General features: G+C 36.9%; 1 protein-coding gene across 7 annotated transcripts in view; it reads left to right on the forward strand.

The window, feature by feature from the left end:
• LOC117408608 (cordon-bleu protein-like 1) overlaps positions 1 to 23,215 on the forward strand; it is a 43,877-nt gene extending 20,662 nt beyond the window's left edge. For 5 of the 7 annotated variants that reach the window (XM_059032293.1, XM_059032296.1, XM_059032295.1 and 2 more), the window contains 12 exons: positions 6,988 to 7,176; positions 11,997 to 12,204; positions 12,998 to 13,223; positions 13,554 to 13,595; positions 13,922 to 14,016; positions 14,539 to 14,760; positions 15,808 to 15,940; positions 18,848 to 19,103; positions 19,490 to 19,581; positions 19,799 to 21,318; positions 21,733 to 21,915; positions 22,539 to 23,215. In XM_059032293.1, coding sequence (XP_058888276.1) covers positions 6,988 to 7,176; positions 11,997 to 12,204; positions 12,998 to 13,223; positions 13,554 to 13,595; positions 13,922 to 14,016; positions 14,539 to 14,760; positions 15,808 to 15,940; positions 18,848 to 19,103; positions 19,490 to 19,581; positions 19,799 to 21,318; positions 21,733 to 21,915; positions 22,539 to 22,616 — 3,244 coding nt within the window. In that variant the 3' untranslated portion in view covers positions 22,617 to 23,215. Of the gene's footprint in view, positions 1 to 2,704; positions 2,788 to 6,987; positions 7,177 to 11,996; positions 12,205 to 12,997; positions 13,224 to 13,553; positions 13,596 to 13,921; positions 14,017 to 14,538; positions 14,761 to 15,807; positions 15,941 to 18,847; positions 19,104 to 19,489; positions 19,582 to 19,798; positions 21,319 to 21,732; positions 21,916 to 22,538 lie in introns of those variants that run through there. The other 2 variants (XM_059032292.1, XM_059032294.1) reach the window with 2 other exon arrangements.
• The last annotated feature ends 3,115 nt before the right edge of the window (positions 23,216 to 26,330 follow it).

Raw genomic sequence — 26,330 nt, forward strand, 5'->3', positions numbered from 1 at the left:
TTCAGACCATATGGTACAATGACAGTTTTTAGTAGTAACAGTTACTAGTTTTTGTAACTTGACATGAAAATGTCAAGTCTAACTCCAGCCCAGTCTAATATACTACCATAGGGGTCATGGTTTTCATATATCCCTAATTTTCTAACATGAATTTATATAATGAAAATGCAGCTTTTTAATAATAATAATAATTGCAACAAAAGCTACAAGATTTATTATAAAGGATTTAGCCTCAAAGACTTTATCCGAACTGCTAATTCCAAATTTGATCCTCAAGTATTTCAGGGATACAAAGTGTTCATTATTGTACAGATGAAATTGTTGGCATTTTATTTACTAAAGCTCGGCTTAATTCCATAATCAGACTCTGCTGGAAACCTATGCAAATGGTATTTCTAACAGGTTTAGTCGTGCCTAAACGTTATATATTTTTTTGCATGGTGTAAAAAAGTATAGGTTTTCAAAATTGTGATGTATTTATTTTTTTGGTCAATAGATAGCATTTACTGTGATGTTGTATTTGTTCTTGTGCTATTTCTTGGCACACTAAATAGATCATATGATAAAACATTAGGCTCAAGAGTACTGGGTTTGTGGAAGCATTTTCTTTCTTGTACTGATTCTACAGTGTTGAGGCTTTCTAGGCGACAAGTGCTAGATCTTCATGATTGTGAACATGTTCATTTCTTGCATGTTTTAATTTTACAGTCAAGTCTTGTTTTGTATTGAACACTAATCTCATGAACATGGTTGTCTGTGTTATTTTGTTATCTATAGCAATGGGAGTATTTCAAGCTGGCCAAAATGCCAGAGTTCTTTTTTTTTTTTTTACATGTGAAAAATAAAGAAAATGGTTTTGCTTACACTAAGTGTTGCTCATTCTTACCAGTTTCATTTGAATTTTATAGTCAGTGACAATGACCTTTGAATACACTGGAACTTGTTTTCAGCAGTGTGTGTGTATATGTAAATAATAATTTGAACAGCAAGCATTCCACCATGCTCTAGCATTATTAACTGTGTATTTGCCTCTTATGTACTTTGCACTTGCAAACAAAGGAATTTGGCAGCCATTTAACATGTAATGGACATAATATTCATAGTATCGCGATAGTATCCAATATTATGATACTGTGCATGGTATTGTATCTATACTCCATAAATGAGGTATCGCAGAACACTAAATGCCAGACAATATTATTCTACATATGCGCCACAAAAATTACCACAAGTTAACACTAGAACCGCTGTGGATACTCATACCTAAAACCTCCACCTGCAGTCATTACAACAGTACATTTTAAACAACATCAATATTAAAATGAAAGACAAGTATCTGATACAACTCAAAAGTTTTATTCAAGCACATCATATAAAACATCTGCACAGCCGAAATACCGTATTTAAATGAACATAAACATAAAAGGGTTTATTTTTTAACTTGCCACATATAAAGCACTACTTCAAGTAATGAAAAAGTATAAAAATAAACATTTAAAAAATAAACTAGTGTGTAAACAGGTGTGAACAGGTATATGTACATACAAAACTGTAAAAACGAAAGTAGCATGTGTTTATCTCTTTCATGTGTGTCATTCGCAGCACAGAATCCAGGTTGAGCTGCAGCAGCCTGCTGTGTTAAGGTGGTATACGTGAATAAAATATTGTAACGGCCGCTAGTCTTGAGGCTCAAAACAGGAGACGGAGATGGGATTCAGGGGCTAACAAAACTACTTTATTAATTAAAGAGGGTCTGTGTTTGAGTCAGGAACACACCACAAAAAACAATACATCCTTCTTTTTGTCTCTATCCTAAAAACACGCTCACTTCACACACAGAGAAGATAGCGGACCACTATTCTCAGATGACATGGTCCGCACTGAACAGTGGCTCACATACACACACCCACCCACACTCCACACTACCGAAACTAGTGGTATGGTCATGGCCCAGAACAATACAGATAACATGAAGGCACAGGACTAGACGAAACAAGACAAACAAACGAGACAAAACAAAAGTCTTGCAGATCTGAACAGTGATCGGGTCGCTACAATATATTGAACTTGCGTTCCTGAGGATATATTATTTACATTTTTTCGAGTACTCAAGTAATAAATTAGTGCTCGAGTAATTATAATTATTTAGAATACTCGAATCCACCCCTACTATATAGGCTGGTATTTTTCATATCCTTAATATTTCTGTTGTCAAAATAACTGTATAACTGTTGCCTGAGGTGAAATGTGAACAACAAAGCCCATTTTACTGTGTTTCTGCTTTTGTTTTGCAAGTCTTTAAATGAGCTTGAACTGTTTAAGGTTACCCTGATGTGTTCAGGTAAGTTAGCAGTAGGGAGTGGCCTGTTTGTGACTGAAGCTAAACCAGTTGTGAAAGCCAGTCTTAATGTATGTAAATCTGGCTGTGAACGGTAGCTTTATTGTGTATTCTCAGAAATTCCATCAAGAGCTTTTTTGTTTCACATTTAACACATGTGTACTTAAAGTGACAATTACACAGCTGTCATTTTTGAAGAAGAATAATATTGCTGACTTTTCAGAATACAGGTTTTGTTAAGTGCATTTACAATGGAGTGGGATTAAAAGACATGACTATTGTGAAAATCTTCAGACCATATGGTACAATGACAGTTTTTAGTAGTAACAGTTACTAGTTTTTGTAACTTTTCAAAACTGAATTGTTTGTCAGTTCTGTGATATGTCCCTCTTATTTTCAAAGAATGGAAGAGTATTGACTGAAGGAGGGGTGCACCTTGTGTTCACAAGGTTAGTTCAGCCATTTTAATCTCAAGGTCTAATCATCCTTGAATACTGTTTAAATATATTGCATTCCTTCTGTATATGTTTGTGACTCAGTACTTCATTCCTGTCTGCAAGTATGCTACAGTAATAACAATTCTACAAAAAAGTAACATAAACTGCACTCATTTAATATGTTTACTTGATGTATTCTAAATAACCAAGCAATAATCACAGGTACAGATACAGAAACATACTAACTTGCAGAATTTCAAACATACTTGACCCCAGGTCTGCTTCCTACTTGGGATTATACCTACAGAAATGTAATTCACACGAATTGGTGTAGTGGTAGTTGATTTTGAAAGACTATGGTAGCTGGAAGCTTTCATGTACTGCACAAGAATGAATGTCTCTGCTTCTGTAGATGGTCACACACCAGTGCACTTTAAAGAAGACCCTAGGAATAGATTTAACAACTTGAAATTGGGAGGGAAAATTTAGCAATTATTAGGAATGCCTTCATAGAGAAAGGTATCCTGATAGTTTTGTACAGGTTTAAAATGTATTTTATATTATTATTATTACATCAATATTAAACTGAAACAATCTAAGACCTCGAAGCTGAACTTTGTACTTGTGTACATAAAATGGTGTGTGTTTTTCTTTCTCTTTCCTGATTGTATTGCCCAGCTGCTAGCCTCGACATAGGGACTTACAAAATATGACATACCACATGCAAAGTGTGATGCAAATGGTTTGAATGGAAGTCCCTGTTGTGTGAAGGTATACTGTTGTGGTTAAACATGTAGCTTCAGAATATATCTTTTTAAACAAGATGTAATTTGATATTCTCATGTTCAACCAATAACACACCATACATATTCAGAGCTAACTTAAGATTTGGATAGAAAGACATTGGAGAAAGATGCCTATAAAGTGGACCCTCAGTTGCTGCTTCATGCAATATTTGCCTATTAAAATTCTCAAAGGCCAGCCCAACATGGTCATGTGAAATCTAGTCACACTTTAACATAGACAGCTTTGTTTTGTTCGATCCAGCCCTGCTCTTTTCTTTTAAACAGAACTGAGTTTCACCAACTGGCAGGCCTAAGAAATAAGGTAAAGTTAATATTGGAAAGGAAAAAAATAATAATAATGTGGTCTGTGTTCACTCTACTATTTGGGGTGGGGCAGGAGGTGTTTGAAACCATATCTGTATATCACAAAACAATAATAATAGAGTGCTGTGTAGGATGAAAACATTTCTGGAATTCCAGCTTTGTCTGGTGTCGGTGGAAGATATTTCACACTGGAATTTAGATTGCAGTTGGTCAAGTATGTGGGGTGGGTAGGGTGGGCTAATGGGAAGCTGCATACCCTCTTATCTGTTTTGGGCCAAAAGAAGTTCTTTGAAAGTTTATTAATCTTCTAGTTTTTAATAGGGACATTTCAACAATAATTTGGCGAAGGTAGTGAAGTTGGATTCTGTTTTTTTTATATTGTACAGGGTGTCTTGCAGATTGTTTGATTTTATACAAGATCTTGTGAGTTTACCCATTTGTCTGATTGTTAAATGATTCGCCTTCGTATTAAATATTAAGGAATTTGGCTTGCTATGGAATGCTGTGGTTGGTTAAGTAAGTGTGTGTATGTATGTGTGTGTGTGTGTGTGTGTGTGTGTGTGTGTGTGTGTGTGTGTGTATATATATATATATATATATATATATATATATATATATATATATATAATCTTTGACTGGTCTTTAGGGGAAAGTCCCTGGAGAAAGCTTTTTGTAAGAAGTAATACTCAAACTTCAGCCGCTGTACAGTATTTCATGAACCATCAGATGTAGAGAGAGAAGTGACTATATTTCTGTTTCTCTTGATTCCCACTTTTCATAGTTTTTTTTTTATGCCTTGCCAATTCCTGCTTCAGACATTCTTAGAATGTTACTTTGTTGTCTGTGTGATTAATATCCAAGTTTAAACCTGTGAAAAAAAAATAATAATACTGTGTGCATCATTGCAAATGTTCATGTCTGGTACTGTACTAGAAGTGATTAGTTGTGTGATGTCATTTAAAAAAAATGAACAGTGACTACAGAGAGAATAATCAGAAGCTACTGTTCTGCAATTATTACTTATTGAAAAGTATCATAATATAAAGTAACAGATGGGTATATAATACATGCTTTTAAATAAATAGTGTTACAATACAATTAAAAAAATTACGCGTGCATAGACTATTATTTTTGTTGCACTGAACTATAGATAAAATAATGAATATAACGCATGGGCCAAAGAATTCGTTAGCCAGTCATATTGGTTCAGGAGCTTGACTGCAAGCATATCCGTGCCTGGCAAGGGGCAGCACATCTGTGGATTTAACAAAATCATTCAAGAAGAATTACATGTTGTGCTACATGAGTAACTAGATACTGTCAAAGTGTGAAACTTTTGTGACAATAGTGCTGGAGCATAATCGAAACCCAAGTGTGAAGGGGCCATAAAGGACAGGGGAGAAACAAATAATGTGTGTTCTACAAGGTTCTGTATATACTGTGGATTTACAGTGTCAAGCTGTTTGTAGATAAAGGCACTTTTTATTACACTTCACCTACATCTATACAGGCTATTAAATAAGAATGACGATTTTTTAAATGATGTTGGACAGTGCACAAGCTGTTACACAACCCGGGGAACATGTTTCCTTGTTTATGGAAACATGGAAAAATCCAGCATACACGAGGAAACATGCTTCCTCGTGTATTCTGGGCATAAGACCGCAGATGCTAGTTGGCTTGAAATCTGCATACAGCACATGCTCTCGCGTCTGTGTACAGTACATACCGTTTTTAGTGTGGGGTACAACATCAGTCCTAGTTTTATTTTGTTCAAATAGGGTAGGATCTTGCTGAAAACTAATATCTTTTGTAGCATGTATTTCTTCAAGAGTTAATGCATTTTGCAACCCTGATTGGAAGATTCACAGTCTAACTTTCTGAAGAAGGCAGATTTAATTTATTGAAACTTTGGTTTGATCATTTTTCTTTTTATTATTTCAAATTGAAGCGTGTCAAACAGTATTGTGAAGATTCACACTCACTCACACTCACTTGCTGTTACTTCTCACCGTGCTATATTCTGATACTGTACATACGGTATTTACAGCGGGTAGATGAAGCTAGACAGAAGGGAAGATTTTTCTGTCTAGCCCCTTTTAAGTGTTGACAATATGGGGTATTTAGATTTGGAAAATGAGCTGTACAAAAGCTGGAAAGAGATTAAAAAGAGAGGACCTGTAGGGAAGAGCAACAGGGGAGTTGAGACAGGGATTTAGACCGAGCTAGGGCACAGACAAAGCAAAGAACAGAGGAAATGAGACAATGAAAAAAAGAGCAAATTGTGCTTGGAAACTGTCATAAGGAGAAGGGTTAAAACTAAACAAAAGCATGTGATGGTTAAATGGTGCCTATTTGTACATTTGTCCAAATTTTATAATGGTAAAAGTAAAAGACAGCAATAGACCTAGTTTAATGATTGACAGTGTAAGTAAACAACCCAGTTTGGCATAACAAAATATATTGGAGTGTTTTGAACTGTCAAGGACAATTTAGGCAAATGGGATTGCAGCACAGCTACTGTTGTAACCCTGTTTATCGTTTGTATCTGCATTGCGACATGGGGGTCGATAAACTTCTGTTGGGGATGGAAATCCTTCAGTCCTAAAACTGAGCTTAATGCATGTGGTTATAGCTGCTATTTGCATTTTCAATACGTTGACAACAGTGACTAAACTGGTAAAAAAGGAAGTGAATTAAGTGAAAGCTAAATGCTCTGTCCAGTACAGTGCAATACTGCATGACTTTTAGCCCCCCCCCCGCATTTTTCTTGTTTCTTATTTTGTTTAATAAAAATATTAGTGAAGCCACCATTTTGTCCAATCTCCATACACTATATTTAGTTTTTTGCATCATTTGAAATGACCTTTTATCTGCAGTTCCCAAATATAAATACTCCTACCAGCTTTCTTCTCATCACATTGCACTCCATCAATCACTTGATTGTTCTTTCTTTTTTTGGGGGGGAATGGAAAGACATAGTTAATTTCAAGCTACTAGGATTGGACTTGGATTGGAACTAGGATAAAACAGCATTAAAGTGGCGACAAAAACTAGTAATATAATCAGAAATGTCAGACTAACTGTGCTTTTTTAATGACAGGAGAACCGCTAAAGGGAAGGCTCCACCTCCTCCATCCACAGTAAAGTGCTTTGATGGTTCTTCAGTTTCTCAGAGTGTGGAATCTCCAAACATAGTCATGGATCAGAAGGAGAACTTCATTGATCAAGACATCACTCTCACAGTGGTGCTTCCAGGAGGTGTGGAGAAGTCTGCTACTGTACATGGAAGGTAAGAACATAACTGTCCAATTGTGAAAATACAAAACATATAAGATAATGGGTAGATCAAGAAAGAATTAGGAGCCCTATCTAGCAATTGAACTATTTAAAATGGTATACAAATGTCTAAAACTTGGTTGTAGCAAGGAGAAACGCCTTGCTAGGTTTAGATTTCCCTTTCACAAAATGTACCTTTTTCTTGCCCTTGTTGCTAAATGGTTCTTTTGCTCTTTTTTTTCTTCTATTTTTAAACTTTGATTATTGGAGGAACTCCCTAAGACTTTGCATTCAGGTTTTGGCTGGAGAATTCAGCTTTTATATATTAGATTTGTAGATTTAAGATTACCTAATGTAAGAGTACCTTTTGATGATGATTTAAAAACAACTTTAGGAACCTGTCTTTTGTTCCAGTTTCTGTAATGTATCTGAATTAATTAAAATTATGATCTGAACATTGAAAGATATGGCAGTAGTTGTATCTTTAGATCATTAAACAAATAGATCCCACACTCTCTTGTTGTAGTTTATGATAAAAGTATGGAATATGTCTGGCTCGTGTTCAAGATGCAAATGTTGAATTATTTGCATTCATTGCCATACAAGTAATAGGTACCATTTGAATGCTCTTGATGGCAGTCTCAAAGACGCCAATCAAGTGAATCCCAAAGAATGCATTGGGATAGATTGTGTGAATGAAAATGTCAAGTCTAACTCCAGCCCAGTCTAATATACTACCATAGGGGTCATGGTTTTCATATATCCCTAATTTTCTAACATGAATTTATATAATGAAAATGCAGCTTTTTAATAATAATAATAATTGCAACAAAAGCTACAAGATTTATTATAAAGGATTTAGCCTCAAAGACTTTATCCGAACTGCTAATTCCAAATTTGATCCTCAAGTATTTCAGGGATACAAAGTGTTCATTATTGTACAGATGAAATTGTTGGCATTTTATTTACTAAAGCTCGGCTTAATTCCATAATCAGACTCTGCTGGAAACCTATGCAAATGGTATTTCTAACAGGTTTAGTCGTGCCTAAACGTTATATATTTTTTTGCATGGTGTAAAAAAGTATAGGTTTTCAAAATTGTGATGTATTTATTTTTTTGGTCAATAGATAGCATTTACTGTGATGTTGTATTTGTTCTTGTGCTATTTCTTGGCACACTAAATAGATCATATGATAAAACATTAGGCTCAAGAGTACTGGGTTTGTGGAAGCATTTTCTTTCTTGTACTGATTCTACAGTGTTGAGGCTTTCTAGGCGACAAGTGCTAGATCTTCATGATTGTGAACATGTTCATTTCTTGCATGTTTTAATTTTACAGTCAAGTCTTGTTTTGTATTGAACACTAATCTCATGAACATGGTTGTGTACATCATGGTTTACAAAATACAAACAAAAGAAAGTAACCATTACAATTTCATGCCTAGATGCTAAGACAAATGTTATTCAGGGGGTGACAGAATTTCCAGTCGTACATTATACTAATGATGTAGTTTTTGTCATGTGGTAATTTTAAAAGGACGTTTTCTTGTATCTTTCAGTTGATACCAGGGATGATTTATGTGTATATATACAAGGTTGCTTTTTATTTTCCCTTCTACAATACACAAAATGATAGGTTACGGATGTAAACTCGGTTCCCTGAAAGAGAAGATGACCGCCAATGATACTTTTGGGATATGCCTGCTTGTCAGGTATCCGCTGAGCTTTTTATATCAAAGCTGCTGATAGGCCCCTCCGCGGAGTGACGTCTTCAGCCCCGCCTCACCGAGGTAATAAATAGTGACTGCACGGAGACGTCAGTCTCTTTTGCATTGAACCCGCGAATGCGAGTGTTGCGACCTTACAAGGTTTCCAGTCATCTTCTCTTTCAGGGAACCGGGGTTACATTTGTAACCTATCGTTCCCTTTCAATTCGAAGATGACCACCAATGATACTTTTGGGAAAGTATACCAAAGCCGTCGTGAGGGAGAATGAGCGGACATCATATGAGGGACAACTCGCTACCGCCATCTAGTTTTGGTGGTATATGCATACAACCTCAAGGACCCTAGTGCCTATTAAAGGCATAGAGGGATCTACGACATTAAGCCGGTAAAACCTGGTGAATGTATGGAGGGTAGTCCAGCTAGCCGCAGTACATATATCGGTCAACGAGGTACCTCTAAAGAGGGCCCATGATGTTGCCACACCTCTGGTTGAGTGCGCGGCCACCCTCCCAGGTGGGGGTAGGCCGGCCTTCGTGTTTGCAGTCGAAACCGTGTCCACAATCCAATGGGACAGTCGCTGCTTAGAGAGGGCTTGACCTCGGGTCTGTTCGCCATGACAAATAAAGAGCTGGTCAGACTGACGCAACGTTCTTGTTCTATTCCAGGCAGAGGGAATTTAATCTCCTATCCAACTCCTCCGCAAAGGGAGGGGGATGAAAAGCCTATACTTCCCCTGATGGATTCAAGTGAAAAGCTGTAATCACCTTAGGGAGGAAAGCAGGGTTCGTGCGCAATGATACCCTGTTTCCATTGTCCCAAACACGCATACAGGAACTGTGCCCGGACATGTGCCTGTAGCTTACTGACCCGCTTAGCGGAGGTGATAGCTAATAGAAAGGCTGACTTCATAGAGAGAGATTTCAGATTTCAGGGCTCAAACGGGGCCTTCGTGAGAGCCTCCAGTACCACGTCTAGACTCCATTCGGGGAGGACGTAACCACGAGCACCCTTTAGAAAACGGGTCACCAGTATATGAGCGCCTGGGGATACTGAGTCGATGGCAACGTGGCAAGCAGATATGGCTGCTAGGTACACTTTCAATGTAGAGGGGGATTTACCCGCCTCGTCAGATCTTGCAGAAACTGTAAAATAACTGTTATAGTGCAATATATGGGATCATGGCCTCCAGCCATGCACCAGTTTTGAAAATATTTCCACTTATAGGCATACAACACTCTTGTGGAAGAAGCCCGAGCGTTCTGCAGTGTACTCGCTACTGCGTCTGAGAGCCCTAGGGGACAGACGGTCCCGTTCAGGGGGCAGACCCACAGTTGGAGTCTGCCTGGTTCTGGGTGCCAGAGGGTGCCTTTTGCCTGACTGAGGAGATTCACTTGCGCAGCAGGATCTCCCAGGGCTGGCCTCGTGGCAGCTGGCAGAGGTTCGAAAACCAGGTTCTCCTGGGCCATCTGGGGGCCACCAGGAGAACTGTCGCTTCTTCTTTCATGACCTTCTCGAGGAAGGCAGGAAGCAGCAGTATAGGCGGGAAAGCGTATAAGGTGCTTTGGGCGATTCGTGCGCTAGGGCGTCAATGCCTAGTGGACCACCGAAGCTGCGGCGGGAGAACCACGGGGCAATGAGTCATCTCTGCCATGGCAAACAGATCGACTTGGGCTTCCCCGAAGTGTTCCCAAATGCGCTGCACTACCTGAGGGTGCAGTCACTATTGTGACGTGTGAGGACCCTCCCTCGAAAGGAGGTCCGCCACCCAGTTCACCACTCCTGGAAGATGTATAGCCTGGAGGGACAGGAGGTGCCTCTGTGCCCAGATCAGCAGCTGAAAAGCAATGCGGTGTAACCCCGGGGACTGAAGCCCTCCCTGGTGTTTCACGTACGCAACCACTGACATGATGTCCATGCGAACAAGGACATGTTTTTTGCAGAGCACAGGGAGAAAATGTTGCAGCGTGAGGTGGACTGCTCTCAGCTCTAGCGTGTTTATGTGCAGATGTCCAGCGACCCAACCAGGATTCGCGGACTCCTCTGCCTGCCCAGACCGCCCCCCAACCGGAGTTGGATGCGTATGTCATCACCACCTGATGGTTGCAAATGACTCCCATCCTTATGCCTTCGTTCTGGTGAGGGGCTTGCCTCCACCAGCGTAGCACTTTCCAGCACAGGCGAGACACTGTCAGCCAACGGTGTCTTGCAAAAAGTCAGTGCTTTTGAATGTGGTAGAGTACAGAGCCCTCTGCTGGAAATTGTGGTGTATTACTTCTCATGTTTCAGAAAGCTGTCTCATTTATAGTTTATTTGTATAAGGTGGTGGAAGTCAGTGTATTTTTAAATATATTGGCCATGAATGACATTAGAAAATATTAAAATAAGTAGAAGTCATGTACTGTATCTGAAGTCTCTTAAGCTGTTGTATTGAGTGCTTCTCTGAGCAAGTATTTACTGGACCTTTATTTGCAGTTTTAAGCTAAACTTGTTGAATTGAATTGAATGACCTAATAGAGACAAACAGTGTGAACTATATTGAGTGCCAGCTATAAGTCATTTTATGACCTTCGTAAAGACAAAAGGCCTAATAGGTATCAGAGTAGGAAACAGCTGACACAGCATGAAACTTGTTGTGCTCTGGGGTGCAGCTGCCAAGACTAAACAAAAATTATTACTGCCGTGTAAGATTTTAATCTACTGTGCACGTATGGAATAGTCCAGCAGGCTGTACTGTTGAAAAGTCAGGGCATTGTCTGCTGTTCCATTAGTACATGCTGATAAAAGTATAAAGAGGTTTGTTTAGTTTCCAAAATCTACATCTAGCACGTACACGTCTTAAATAAATGATATGCAACAACATTTAGGGATCAGGATAAAAATTTGCATGAGACAAGGGCAATAAAGACACTTATTCCCCTAAAATCAGCGGGGATATCACAAAAAACTCCATGTCCATAATTTTGTACAGGTATCTTGGAATACATGTGTTCCACTACCATATGTGGGCTCTCTGTAAGTGATGGATCATTGCTCAATTTATTTTTTTGAAAGATCAACGTCCCTCCGATTGCATTGTTTTTCTCTTTTGTGTGTTTTTTTTTCAGTAAGCCTATGATGGACTTGTTGGTTGTACTGTGTGGGAAGTATCGTTTAAACCCATCTAGCCATACCATAGAACTCCTCTCAACTAACGGAAACCAAATCAAGTTTAAACCAAATGCATTGATAGGAGAACTGGAAGCAGAAAAAGTGATATTGAAGCCAAAAGGCATGAACGAGAAGAAGAAGAAGTCTGCCCCTGTATTGCCTGAGGTAGGAATCTTTGAAACTTGTCTCTGTGCCTGACACCATGCTGTAAGGGGTTGATAAAGAGCAACTTGGTATATATAACTCTATTTCAGATTAAGTTTGTGCACATTAGTATTTAAACCCTGTCTTGGTTGCTTGTTACTTTTTTCCCATAGCCAGTCCTAAAATGCATGTTCTAACATCCCCTTACATCAACAATAGAGTTTTTTTTTTTGTTAACGGGTGTTTTCTTAGGTATAAAACAAAAATAGTCCCAAGTTCAAAAACGCCCAGCATCTACAGTTTCAGAGAGTGGTTTCATAAGAATTGGGCCCTTTTGTTGTCTGCCACTTAAATACAGCTCCATTTGATATACCCAAAACCAAAATCCCAGCTGGAAGGAAATTCTGCACACATAAAAACAGTGGATACAAATATCACATTGGAAAGGAAAGGGAGGTCAAAAGGGAGATTTTGACAGCGCATTATCTTGAGATAATTTTAAAAAGAATGTGCAGTCAATTTTTTTTGTATAAGAACGGAAGTATGTGTTATATGTACAGTAAATAACAAAGAAAGCAATACACATTTATTTTCTATGCATATGGGGAACCATTTCACTGCCTTTTTTATTTTTTGAATTATTTTATTTTTTAGTTTCACCAAACGACAAACTTTTTTTGTTTTGTTTCACATATTACAAATAACTTAAATACATCAATTTAAAGGTGTGTTTTTTTTATTTTTCTTTTTTTAATATAAAATGTCATTTCGTGTTTTGAACAACATCAACTAACAAGACGTTTGGTTTCTGCAGGCAACGGTCCGGCTGGTAATAAACTATAAAAAGACTCAAAAAACCATTTTAAGAGTTAGTCCACAAGTACCTCTTCAGCAACTGATCCCTGCAGTTAGTGAAAAATGTGAATTTGATCCAAAGCGCATTGTATTGCTTAAAGAGGGACAGTCCCGGGAGCCTCTGGACTTGACAAAATCCCTCAATGATCTGGGTTTAAGGGAAGTGTATGCACTGGACACTGGAGGTGAGTGACATTGCAGTAATCCACATTACACTTTGAGTGTTGAAGCATTTCAGTGGTGCTAATAGAATTTTATCAGTGGCTGAAATGTTAAAATACTGTGGTATATTTCAGAAAATAGAAAGAAACACATTTCCCAGTGTCATTCATTTGTCAGAAAAAGCTGTTTATTTAATAGAGTTGTAATACTAAGTTTCCTGTACCAGTATGTGTTTTCTTCGACTTTACAGTCTATGGGATCGTTCTTCTGTAATCTTTTGCTACCCCTGTACGCTTTTATTGTACTTTACAAAATGTGTTCTACAAGCATCAGCGGTTGTATTTCTCTTCCAGGCATTTCTTCTTCAGATTTGCACAGCTGTTCTGTCCATCAAGGTACAGTAATACATAACAATGTTTATCTAATTAATTTAATGAATATAAAAAAAAAAGAATATCTTAAGGAACTTGGTAATTCTCGTTTAGACTCTGAAAAAGAGTCCATTTTTTGAAAACACACTACAAAATAAAAAATGTATTTTGTTTCCTGAGTGCTGTGAATACAGACCTATGAAAACGTGGATTTATTTAAGTCTGAGTGGATAAAATACAGTAAAGGTTAGAAGTAAAACTTATTTTGTAGAAGTCAAAAGCAGTTTCTTCAGTTCCTGCTGCAGGTGGTTTCTGAACTGTATTTCTTTTGTTTTGTTTGTTTCAAATAGTTAACATGACCCAAACAAGCAGTGAGATTCTTAAGGAGCAAGAACACAAAGGATTTTTCAATATATTTAGAAGAAGCAAGAAAAAAAATGAACAGGTTGGTTATGTTTGATAACATGGTTTCCTGTCTCGGTATATAAAGGTTTTAGAGGTTACAGCTACGTTTTTACTCAATATCTGATGTACACTGTTCATGGCAGTGTATGCTCTGTTTTTAATGCAATTGACACTTCTAGTGTGTTTGCACTTACAACTTGGACCTAACCTGACTTCGGTGCAATCAGATTGATATATATATTTTAAACTTCCAGCTTGTTTTTCATTTGATATGTTGCATTTAACACAGCATTACCCAAATGCCTATGTGTTTTTGCACAGTATAGAATACAGTGAACCAGTCAAAACTGTATATTTTCACATCCACAGTGAGTAATTACATTTTATTTTGAAAATATAGGGACTGCTTCAAATGTGGGGGCTGGGGTTCTTGAAAGAACCGCTGTGTACACTTGCTATGTTTGATTTTGAATGACCTCTTACTTTATCTGTTAAAATATTATTTACTTTCTTTCGTTCTTTCTTTCTTTCTTTCTTTCTTTCTTTCGTTCTTTCTTTCCAGGCTGTGAGTGCTCCAGCGTCGCCGACTTTGATTCAGAGACCAGGTATGCGGACATCACAAAGTGTCCGTGCTCATACATACAGCTCCAGCACACTGCCTTCAGACATGCCGAAGAAGAGGCGAGCACCCCTGCCTCCAATGATTGTTTCGCAGAGCATGCCCCAGGACCTGAGCAACGTGCAGACGAACACACAGCCTGCATCTCGGCCAGAAAGGGAGAAGGTTAGTGGCCAGCTTAGCTGTGCACTATGTCACGTGCTTGTCGAGGTTATTGGTGTATAGCGTGATTTGGAATCCCAATGAAAGTGAATGAATGGCAGAGATGTTCCACTGTGGTTCTCCATTGCTTAACCTTATATATCACATTATTGAAATCCTGGGATAAAGACTTGAAATGTATGAGGTGTTGCAACGAGTTTAGTAAGCCAGAAGAGGGCACCTTTCAACAGCATTCACATTAAACTGAAATTAAGAAACTAACACAGACCAGGCTTCCTTTTAGTCAAGTGATTTGTACTACTACTTCTCATAGGACAGAGCCTATTGAGCTAATACATTGAATTGCAATTGAAACAGCATATTTAACGCTGATCAGGCATTATGAGTGGTGTGCTGGGTCTAACACCCTAGCTACCTCTGCCTCTTTACTATACCCCTACACCACTACATGTTTAAAGTTTCAGATGTCAGCTCACATGAGTAATATTACATTCTTTCTTTAGAGTGCACACAATTATTAGATGGAAGCAAAGCATGTAATTCATTGAAGGAAAACATCTGTTTGAAAGAGTTGAGCTTGATGACATATATAGGTAATCAGTCCAGATTTAGTGAGTAATCTTGAAGCGCTTCCTTTTATGTGCAGTGCACATTGTAGGACATTGTAGAACAGAAACCTGGTCTGTACAACATGTTTCAGACTTTATTCACCAGCTATAGAAAACTGGGCTGTAAATATGAATGATTTATGAACATTGGATGTAAATGTAATCTGTCCATATAAAGTTACTCAAATGTAGCACAATATTGAAGAAATTTGGGGTTGAGGAGTAGTTGAACATTCTCTTTAGAACTTGCAAGCCTAATTTTGTTTAGCATTATTTATCCAAGAAAAACGATATTTAGTTGGTTGTTTTTTTTCAGTTCTTAGACATTTTAAACTTCACTTACTGTTACAATTAAATTCAAACTTATTTCCTTCCTATTTGTTTTTTAATGCCTACATATGAAGCAAAAGCTATAGAAATTGTTATATTTTTCATTTTTCAGGATTTTACTGGAATAAGCAGACAAGCATCCTCTGAATCCTCACTGAGGAGTACCAAACGGAAAGCACCCCCTCCTCCAGCGCCACCCTGCAAAATGGCACAAGAACAGCCCCTGCAGGAGACTCATAATAAAGGTAGGGTTCATGAGGTGGCACAAGAACAGCCCCTGCAGGAGACTCATAATAAAGGTAGGGTTCATGAGGTGGCACAAGAACAGCCCCTGCAGGAGACTCATAATAAAGGTAGGGTTCATGAGGTGGCACAAGAGCAGCCCCTGCAGGAGACTCATAATAAAGGTAGGGTTCATGAGGATTTATTCCAAGACAAATGAAAGCAATAGTTGCATATTAATGAACACAAAATCTTAGCTTGATTTTTTTATCTTGTATTGTAAATGAATTTGGACTAACATGCGTAAATGGTATTTGTAAAAAATACAGATTTAGATAAAGTACGTGTGTTTTTTGTGAAGCAATAACTGTGTGCCAGTTCAAGAAATAAATAAGGTTCTGGTTTTAGATCAAAGCAGTAAATTTACCCTTGTTAAATATTGCTAGAAACATTTGGACAGATTTATGTACTGTAGTGTGCCAGGGAGTGAAAAATAAGATAACAATGGCCTTAGTGTTTCACATGATTCAATACGATTGAGTTGACATGTGAGAGGAAATGGGCTGATAACGAAGATTACGTTTCATATTTGGTTTTAAAAATACATACTTTCATACACCTCTGTGTAGCTTATTTTATAGCTTGTTTTTTCAAAAGTCTGCTTTATGTGAAAAATATAGTGATCCATTATGTTGAAATTAAATCTCTGAAAGTAAATCTGTTTGTGCAGTAGGTCAATGCACTGCACTGTGCCATGTGGGATGTTTTAATACTTATAATTTCAGTGGATTTTGTTGCTGGTGCTTCTGCTCTGTAACACCTTTAAAAAAAAAATAACTTGACATATGAACTGACACCTACTGTATTTGCATTACTGAAATTATTGTGCACTTATGCTATTGCTACAAGTGATTACATCAACGTTACCAGTACCCTACATAGTTAATTTGCATATTTTTAGAATACTTTTATAGCCTGTAGTAATTTTTTTAATTTGAATTTTTTCTAAAAACTTTAAACATGTTCTATAAAACACCTGCATGGCCTTTTTCCTGAAAGTTGTATTTCTGCAGACAAAAGAACAGCTTTATTATTATGATTATTTTCACTGCCTTATCTACATCTTTCATGCTGTGCCTCTCACAATCTGCCACCTGATGGTGAAGAGGGAAATATTACCAGCCTGTCAGCCAGCACTGATATACAGTACCAGCTGTAGACTGCTCAATGTTTAAGTTCAGAATTATTTTCAATGGTTTAATGGATCTCAGTGCACTGATACTGCTAGGCTGAATGAGAATCATTTTTTATGTTGTAAGAGCAGCTGCCATTCTTAAACACTACATGTAATGTAAACGATCGTACTCACACGGGTTCGTTGCCCCTTTAAAAATAGACCTAACACGTCAGAAATGGAGTTTAAGCGCGGTTGCGCTATATTTTAATAAACACAAAATAAACAAAATACAAAACAAAACTTAACTCCTCTTGGAGCACTAACTCAACTCTCAGGAACACCCTGTCTAACACGGGACAGCTAAGCTGTTTCCCCGTCCTTACATAAACACACGTTTGACACAGCACTTACTTTTCTGGCTACTCGGAAGCAGCGCACCTCTCTTCTGCTTCCTTCTACTCAGCAGCCCTGAGCATTCTGACGGCTCCTCTTTTATACCCTGCACCTGGTTCTAATTTAATAATTACTGCCCAGGTGCAATAATTAATAAAACAGTTAACTAAACAATAACACAATTAACAAATCAATTAGCAAATTAAATGAAACAATAAAGCAACACAATCAAACAAAAAGATGCATTCCGCACATGTTTCTCGCAGGGAGGTTTTAACCCCCTCCCTGCTGTCTCACACAACCCGCTGTCTTACATTACCTATAATTTGCAAATTTGAGTAATGTTTCTGTTCCCATCTACAGATAATGATGAATTTCAAGAAGGAAGTGAATGAATGTCTGAAATGTTCCAAGCTCCCTCTCCTCTCTACTTGCTCTGTGCTTCTGTTTTTCACCCCTGCAGCCGTCTTTTCCTCGTGTGGTGGCGTCTTTATTTATTCTGTTCTTCTTCTGTGCCTTGTCCATTCAAACCCATTCACTGTTAGCCTGAGATTGTATGCCATACTCCGACATGCTGTTTTTTCTTTACTTTTAGTTCTTTTGCTATCTGAAATGAATGTGTTTTTATTTTATAACTGGAGAGCTATCGGACACAAAAACATTGTTACAGGAAAGCTAATCATTTATTTCAGAAAATAGATTTTTTAAATCCCATATACTGTGTATGGGATTATTTTAGTAATTTATCTGTCACCAAATGATCCAATATAACCACCTTGTTTTATTAAAGGTTTTATGCAACTTCTGTATCTGTGTTTACTTTGTATCTTTTATATTCTCCCAGAAACTTTGCTGTTGTTTCAATTCGATAAACCCTTATTCTTTATCTGTACTTTGTGTTCGCTGATGTTTTGGTTCACTGTATGTCACCTTTTAAGTAACCGTAGAGTCCTGAAGAAATAATATTGCACAAAGGCATTTTTATAATAAACCCCTCCCTGCACACTTATTTCAATGGTGTGGATGTTGTGTGTGTGTTCCTTTTTTTATACTGCACGGAAAGTAATATTTGTTCTGTTATAATAACATTAATGTCCTCTACAGTGCTCATTACCTGTGAGATAATTGACCTTGTTATTCCTTTGTGCCTTACGCTTCAACTCAGGGCACCTAACTGTCTGAGGTCCATTATCTAGTGGGTAATAACCCCTTTGTCAACCATGCTTATCTGTGAAGTAGTGATTAGTTTTAAACTATTTGGGGTGGAGATTGTATTTTTCTTTAACCAAATGCATAGTGTGATACTTAAATTATCTAATCTATTTTTTTATTATTTTTTTTTTTTTATTTGTGGGTTCAGCTGGAGTTTTCTCACAACACTGCCTTGAGGAAATAAATGAAAAGGATGAAGCAACTGTATCAAACATGGAGGATTCAGGAACCACTATGCATGCACAACAGGGAGTGCATAGCCCCTATAAGTCTTCTGATTTACCATCAGACACTTGGGAAATTGAACCTACGTCAGTACCTGATAGTGCAGACAGGCAGAGCTCCCTGACTATATCTGAAAGCTGTGAGAGAGAGAAGCGGAATGACATGACCACAGATGGCAAGTACGAACTCTTGAGACAAGCACTTATTAGCCCTCATACAGGCAGTAGGAGAGGGGATGCATTTTTGCATTTGTACAGAATTTTAAAGAGCCTGCTTCAGTAAAATTCTGATTGTTTTATGTATACAAAAGTACAAAAAATGCACTTGTCATTCTATTAAACATTGTAGTACAAATAGATGTTGGAAATATCAATAAATGTTGGAAATATAATATAGCTGGCCTGTTAAAACTAGTATAGGTCTATGATGTAAAGCAACTTAGAAGTACAAGGCATCAGTATCTTAGTGGCCATTTTCAATAACAAGTTTGTTAAATGTTACATGTTTTAGACAGGTATGCTTTTAACTTTTATTTCAAACAAAATAATAACCTGTGTCTTGACAGACAAGCCAGTGTCATTGTAAACAGTCAAGCGCGTGACCACAGTGTTGAGGAAATTAATGGACATTCTGTAACTTCTGGCTTGCAAAACAATGGTAAGTTTTAAAAACATAGCATTTGACCCTGGGGTAATTTAGCATTTCAATTTTCACTTTTCTTTTTGTGGTTATTTTCATGTTGTTATTCAAGTCTAAGTGTAATGTTAAATATCTGTTAAATATATTAGTTATCTATAACTTGTTTACTGGTTCTGTAAAAAAAATGGTGCAAATTGCACAAAAGTAAAGCCTTTTGTTCTGTGGTTCATTTCAGAAGTGGGATCTGTGACATGCAAGAGTGAGGAGACATGCACTGCGACTGCAAGTGAGGAACCAGTAAAAGAGCAACAGGTTACAGCAAGTTGCATAGCCGTACCAGCCTATGAAAGCAGTAAAGAATGTGACACTGAAAAAACAAACAACTTTGAAAAGATTCAGGACCCTAAAATGAATTCTGCTGTTACAAAATCTGTGAAAATGATAGACACAGCCATTCAGGCATCGGCTGAAATGGACATTAAAGACCCAGCACACAAGGAGACCAACGAAGAGGTGCAGGGCCAAAGTGTCATTAAAACACACTTTATAACTTCAGAAGAACAAGTACATGCATCTACTGGAACTGATATCAATTTGACAACACAAGAGGGATGGACACAGGATATGTCAACTAAGAAATTAAATCCAACAGAGAATAAATGTAATTCACCTCAAACCTATGAAGAGACTGCTGACTGCCAAACAAAAAGCCCTGTGGTCTACAAGAGAGACACTGAGCCTAAACCAAAGCCTTCTAATGAGGCGACAAGGGACTACATACCAAAGATTGGAATGACTACATACAAAATCGTGCCTCAAAAGTCCTTGGAGAAGCTAAAGTTCTATGAGGTTGAAGTGACACTGGAGGTCCAAGACAAGACTCGGAATCTAGAAACATTAACTCCGTTAACCGACTCCAAGGCTGAGATACCACAGTACTCAAATGTACAGAGTGCCTCTGATTCAGATGAGACTTGGAGTCATAATACTGGTGGGACTGTTCAACCTAATGAGATGGCTGCCAAAAATGACTATGTTGTAAATAATAATGAAGCTGCAATATCGGTTCACAACACAGCCCAAGTAAACGTGAAAGAAGCTGCAGGAACTTCAAATGATGGCCAACCTTTATCTCCACCTGAGACGCATTACCAGCCACCACCTCTGTCAGGAGTGAAAGAAAAGAAAACTCCACCTGCTACTAGACCAAAACCTGGGTCTTTCCGCTTGCCACAGCAAAAAAGAACACCTGGGTATTATGTAACTTCAGCAGCTAGTAAACATGGAATAGGGTGTACCAGCCCTGGTCCTAATGAGACACCCCAGAGCCCTGCAAATGAGAAGGACACCACGCCTGACAAGACTATTGAAACTGTAGAGGAAACAAGTTTTCCTCCCCCACCACCAATTGATTTCTCTGAAATATCAGTAGAAAAAGTTAAAGAAGAAGGAGGAGCTGCTGTGGTTTCAAGGCCGCTAAGTTATCCTAATAAAGGGTCGGCAGGATTGAGTTTCCTTAAATATAGAAGTTTTGCTGCTCCTAAACCGTATCCCTCTACCTCCCCATCTCCCTTTGCTCTTGCTGTGTCTTCAGCGGTCAAGCGCTCTCAGTTTAGTAGAGGATCGTCTTTAAAGGCTCACACTTCTCAAGAATTGCCAAGTGCATCATTTCTTCAAAGTTCTACAACAAAAGAGATGAAAGAATCCTCCAAAGTCTTAAAAGAATCATCTATTGCTATTTGCAGTTCTGTACAGGTAAATATTTAACAGCACCTTTCTTGCTATTCAATGTAGGATATGAAGAAGTCTAGTAATAGACTATGAACTTGATTAACTCTTGAAAACAAGGTCAATATAAATAGATTTCTAAAAGTATTCATGTGAAGCAAGGTTTTACAGGTACTAGCATTATAATTGTTTTTTCTATTGAAAGATTCTTGGTTGTGTGCTTGTATTGTATACTTCAAATATACAAAGACAACATTATACAAGTAAGAGTTACTGCTACATCCATGTGCCAAATCCCTTCCTGTGCTGGTTAAATTTCACTCCAATCAGGTCATGTGATCAGCCACACAGGCAGTCCCTTTTGATTGAGCATCTCTGAAGAATACCCTCTATTGTGATCAGTTATCTTTATTTTAATATTACTGATTATTTTTATTGTAGGGAAATGACTGTCAGGAAAGACAGGAAGAAAATCAGGTGAAGCTGCAGGTCCAAGCCCAGTCGTGTACTTCACTGGGTAATGGGATTCCCGCCCCGGTATGTAACATTAGTGACCCTGAGGAGATCCACAACACTCTCCTAGGTGCTGTTCTGTCTGGAGACGGGGCTGCCAAATTGAAAAAAGTAAAGGGTTTTTAAATATTGCAACTGCTGAATTATTACTGTACATTTGAGTAAACCTAAGGGGTTTGGTCAATTTTAGACTTTCAGTTGAAACAATGATGATATTCGTCTTTCAAGGTTATGTTATAGTATGGTGTTTTAGTCTGCTACGCTAGCTGGTGTCCTGACCTACTTCTCTCTAGTCTTGCCATAAACCATGTTGTATAGCAATTTTTCCATATCGATACTTATCAGTACATGCTACCAGCACATACGAATCAAGAATTTTTTTCCCCACATATCTTTTACATTTATCATCTTTGACTTTTTGCTTATTTATGCTGTGAGTTGCGTAAATGTAATATAACATAAAAAAAATGCAAGTTTGCCAGTCCCAGTATTTGCAAGAATACATTATTTTTAGTAATGACATGTTTAGAGCCAGGCAGCTACATTGTATGTACATCTGTGTTGAATGACAGCTTTGCTCTTGGGTTGCTATTTGTGTGTATATACTTTAACAGTATGTTTATGTACATTCACAGTGCAACATTTAATTTGGCATCCACATGTACTGCATTACGTAATTCATTAATTGTAACACTATTTATTATAACGGCACATTTGATGTGTTCTTTTTCCAGGTTCCTGCTGCATTGAATACTATATCTGTTAATGGAGGATCCATACCAACTCAGCCTTGTTCTTTACTGACAGAGTAGCAACTTAAACTGCATTTGATGGCTTACATTTAACCACCTGCATTATAAACGCCAAATCAATAGGTACAAAACATGAAAGGTAGAGTGACTCAAGATTGCAGTGGAGTTGAAATACCGTACTTTTGAAATTGATTTTTATTTTGCTGAAGAAATAATTTTGAAATAATTGTTCATATTCTTGTTACTAAATAAGAGTATTCTAATATTTTTGCAAAAAAAATTTGCATATTCTTGAAGATATTATATGTATATATAAATTGGAAGAATATTCTATATTTTGCTTCAGTGGGTTTGCTGGTCATATAATTAAAAAATATACTTCTATCACTTGTTGCCTTGAAGTATTTGACATACTTATTATTATTATTATTATTATTATTATTATTATTATTATTATTTGGTTGCATTGATCTGTAAATGTTTTGATTTTGAAAGTGAATTGTATTTTTACAGTATCATATTTTCAGGTTCTAGGCCCAGGAATAGCAGTAATCAGAAACAAATTGCTTTATTTATTTCCTTGCCTTTGTCTTGAACCATCACATAATTGTATTTCTTTAAAAATTATAATAAAGTAAAGTCTAGTTATGGTGGTCAAATGGTTGTGGCTGTTACATGCAAGTATTAATGTTGAATATATCCAGCATACTGTCCAGTTCATGTATGTTATATCACTTAACAACTTTGAACTTGAATGAGTTTAATGATCTTACTTTTCTGGTGTTTTAAAATACATTGGGTCATTCAATAAATATAAGAATCTGTACGGTATATATATTGCCTTTTAAAACATGTACTTGGCATTATACTACATACAGTATGTGTAACTTGAAAGAAAGAAATATTGCTTTTGGTAAAACACCTCAGGAAAGGTATGCTACTTTTTTTAAATTAATTTTTTTTATCATTTTAATTAATCTATATATCCAAGAAAATAAGTGGTTTAATAATTTCTGATGGAACTGTACATTTATGTGAACCATCATTTCAAATGAGTTGATTCATTAATAGTGGAGTGCTTTAACCAAAATTGTTGGTCTTTCCAAAACTAACATCTAACATCCTGGTTTACTTTTCTTGTTTAAACATTTTCAGGATAGCAATTAGCTTCAGTAGACTCATTTTTGTTAGGAAGAACAAACAGTAATTTGTTGAACTGAGGCCACACATGTCTTGAAAAAACAAGAAGTATGCTGCTTATACTTAAAAAATGAGTTAGAGACATTGTTAATATTTAATCTTTAGCATGTGTTTCAACAGAACCAACACCAAAGAATTTGCAATCAATGAATGAAATGCAAAACATGTTACAAGTTATTGTTAATGTTAGTGAAACGATGCAGTATCATTCCAAAATCCTTTTTACAAAACAAAGTATGGGGGGGGGGGGGGGGGGTTGAAAGAAAGTATTTGTTGTTTGAGATGTTTGAAATAAAGTATTTGTTATGTCAAGTATTCAGCAAGCTGATTTAGTTTTATATAATGCAAATGTATACATTATTTATATCTCAAGAGCTTCTCTGAAACTTAATTGCACACATTTTGGTATATAAAAACAAGCAAATACATCAATCAGTTTCTGCAGATTTGGTGACAAAGTAAGACACAACATTCAGTTCAGAAACAGTGTCTACTTTTAGTTTTTAAACATTGAGTATGATTATATATGAAGTAGTTGCGTTGTTTCTGAAACTATTGGTGGTGTAATATTCAATATACAAATAACTTTAAATATCAGGTTTCTTGGGTTACTGTTAACTTCAAAAATAATTTATAAATAAATTATTTCTACCAATGTATTGCAGTGTCACTATATTTTGTTATATATATTTTTTTTATACACTGGCATGTTTACAGAAGCAAATCTTGGTGATAAGTGATTCATGCGTGCATAGAGCAGAAAATACACTTCACTGACCCTAACCTATTTCCGTTGACAGATTTTTGAGAAAATGTTAAATTGACAAAGCAGTGCCCCAAAAGCACTGCTTACTACAGAGGTGAAATTTCCACTTGGTAACTTCGTACAGTGTGTTATACCTTTTCAGTGACGGGATAATTGGTGTGCTGCCCATGATTGATTGGGCAGACCAGTTAAATGTGAATTAACCAACACAATGCTATTAAGGTAAGGCTGCTTATATGGTGTACTGTTATGTATGTATATCTAAGACACATCACACACATAAACAATTGTTCTAAGAACATTCCCCTATAACTGGCCTCAACTTTCTCAGCTTATGCTCACATGTTGACTGAGGTGGGTCAATAGAATATTTTATCAACTAACCATGGTACATTTCCTGCCAGACATTCTGGGTGAAAGGAACCCACAATTATTTTTAAATACTTAACATCCCTCTTTGAGCCTTGCACTAAGGCGTGCCTCTAGAATTGGGCGAGTCTGATTTTTGTCATCATTTTGGAATGAATCTTGAATGAGATAAAGAGTGAGTTACACTTTTAAGAAGTAAAATATCAGAATTCGTAATCCTTTTGCTTATGTTTAAAATTTATCTACATACAGCTATGGTAAAAAGTTTTGCATCACCTAGAATTTTAGGATTGCGACATAATGTAAAAAGAAAAAAAAAAAAAAAACTATATGAACATAGTTTAGATATTTTATTTAATAACATGTAATCAAAGAAACTACAAAATGACACCACAAAAGTCTACCAGAAGCCATAATACTACAGTATTTCATGTCAGATTTTGAAATGTCACATTTTTTAATTACCAGTTTTTCATTAAGTATATGGAAAACTATAAAATGGTATGTAATTCAGTATGTTAATGTAAAATTATTCAGCAGGTTTCATTCGACTTTATGAAGCAAAATCAGTTCATTCTATAGGGTGATACAAAACTTCTGGCCATAGCTGTGCATACTAAAAAATAAACAGAATTAATTGAGGGTAAGAGTAACTGAAAGTGTGGCGTTCCATGACCCAGAGGGAAATAAATTCAGCTTAAGTGAAGTTTTCAAGATTAGGTAGCACAGCATGATGGCCAACACAAGGGTGCTAGAGGGAGCTGTCTGGGAATCTTCCAGTGGTGAAGCCACAAACCACAGCGCAGGACCTGGACTTTGGATTTCAAGTTAAGCAGCTGGTAGAATGTCTTGTATTAGGCTATCTTAAGCATCTTCAAGACTTAAACTATCAACACCCCTTACCCACAAATAGGGGTTTCTTTTTTATTTTACTTGGTTAGGAATTAGAGGTACTGTATACTGGTCACTAAATAAATGTTTTTATAAACTATTGGGAGAAAGAGTCATGCGATCTGTGAAGTAGAGGAGTAAATAAAACATTTTGTCTTATTTGTTACACTGGAGCTACGGGTCATTATTTTAAATTTGTTAAAGTGAAGAGAGAAATCTGCTTCCTGACATGGTTTTAATTGAAAATGTAACTCTTTCCTACCAGTACTTTTTTAACTGTACTTTTTTATTGAACAAATGAGTCGTAAGTACCATCGGTTACAAGAGGCCATGAAATGGAAAAATATTTTTGTATTGCACTTAGGAGCTCTTTGATGTCTGCAGAATAGAGCATACTGTAAAGTAGTGCGTCATCCTTGTACCGAGAATTCTTTGCTAATGTAGAAGATGACAAAGAGAAGAACGTCCGATATTTATGTAAATTATTCTGATTGCACAACAGGCAGGCTTGTTCTGATCACAGAGTAAATCATTTATTCCTTATGCTG

Source organism: Acipenser ruthenus, chromosome 10, assembly GCF_902713425.1.
Source record: "Acipenser ruthenus chromosome 10, fAciRut3.2 maternal haplotype, whole genome shotgun sequence".
NCBI lineage: Eukaryota > Metazoa > Chordata > Actinopteri > Acipenseriformes > Acipenseridae > Acipenser > Acipenser ruthenus.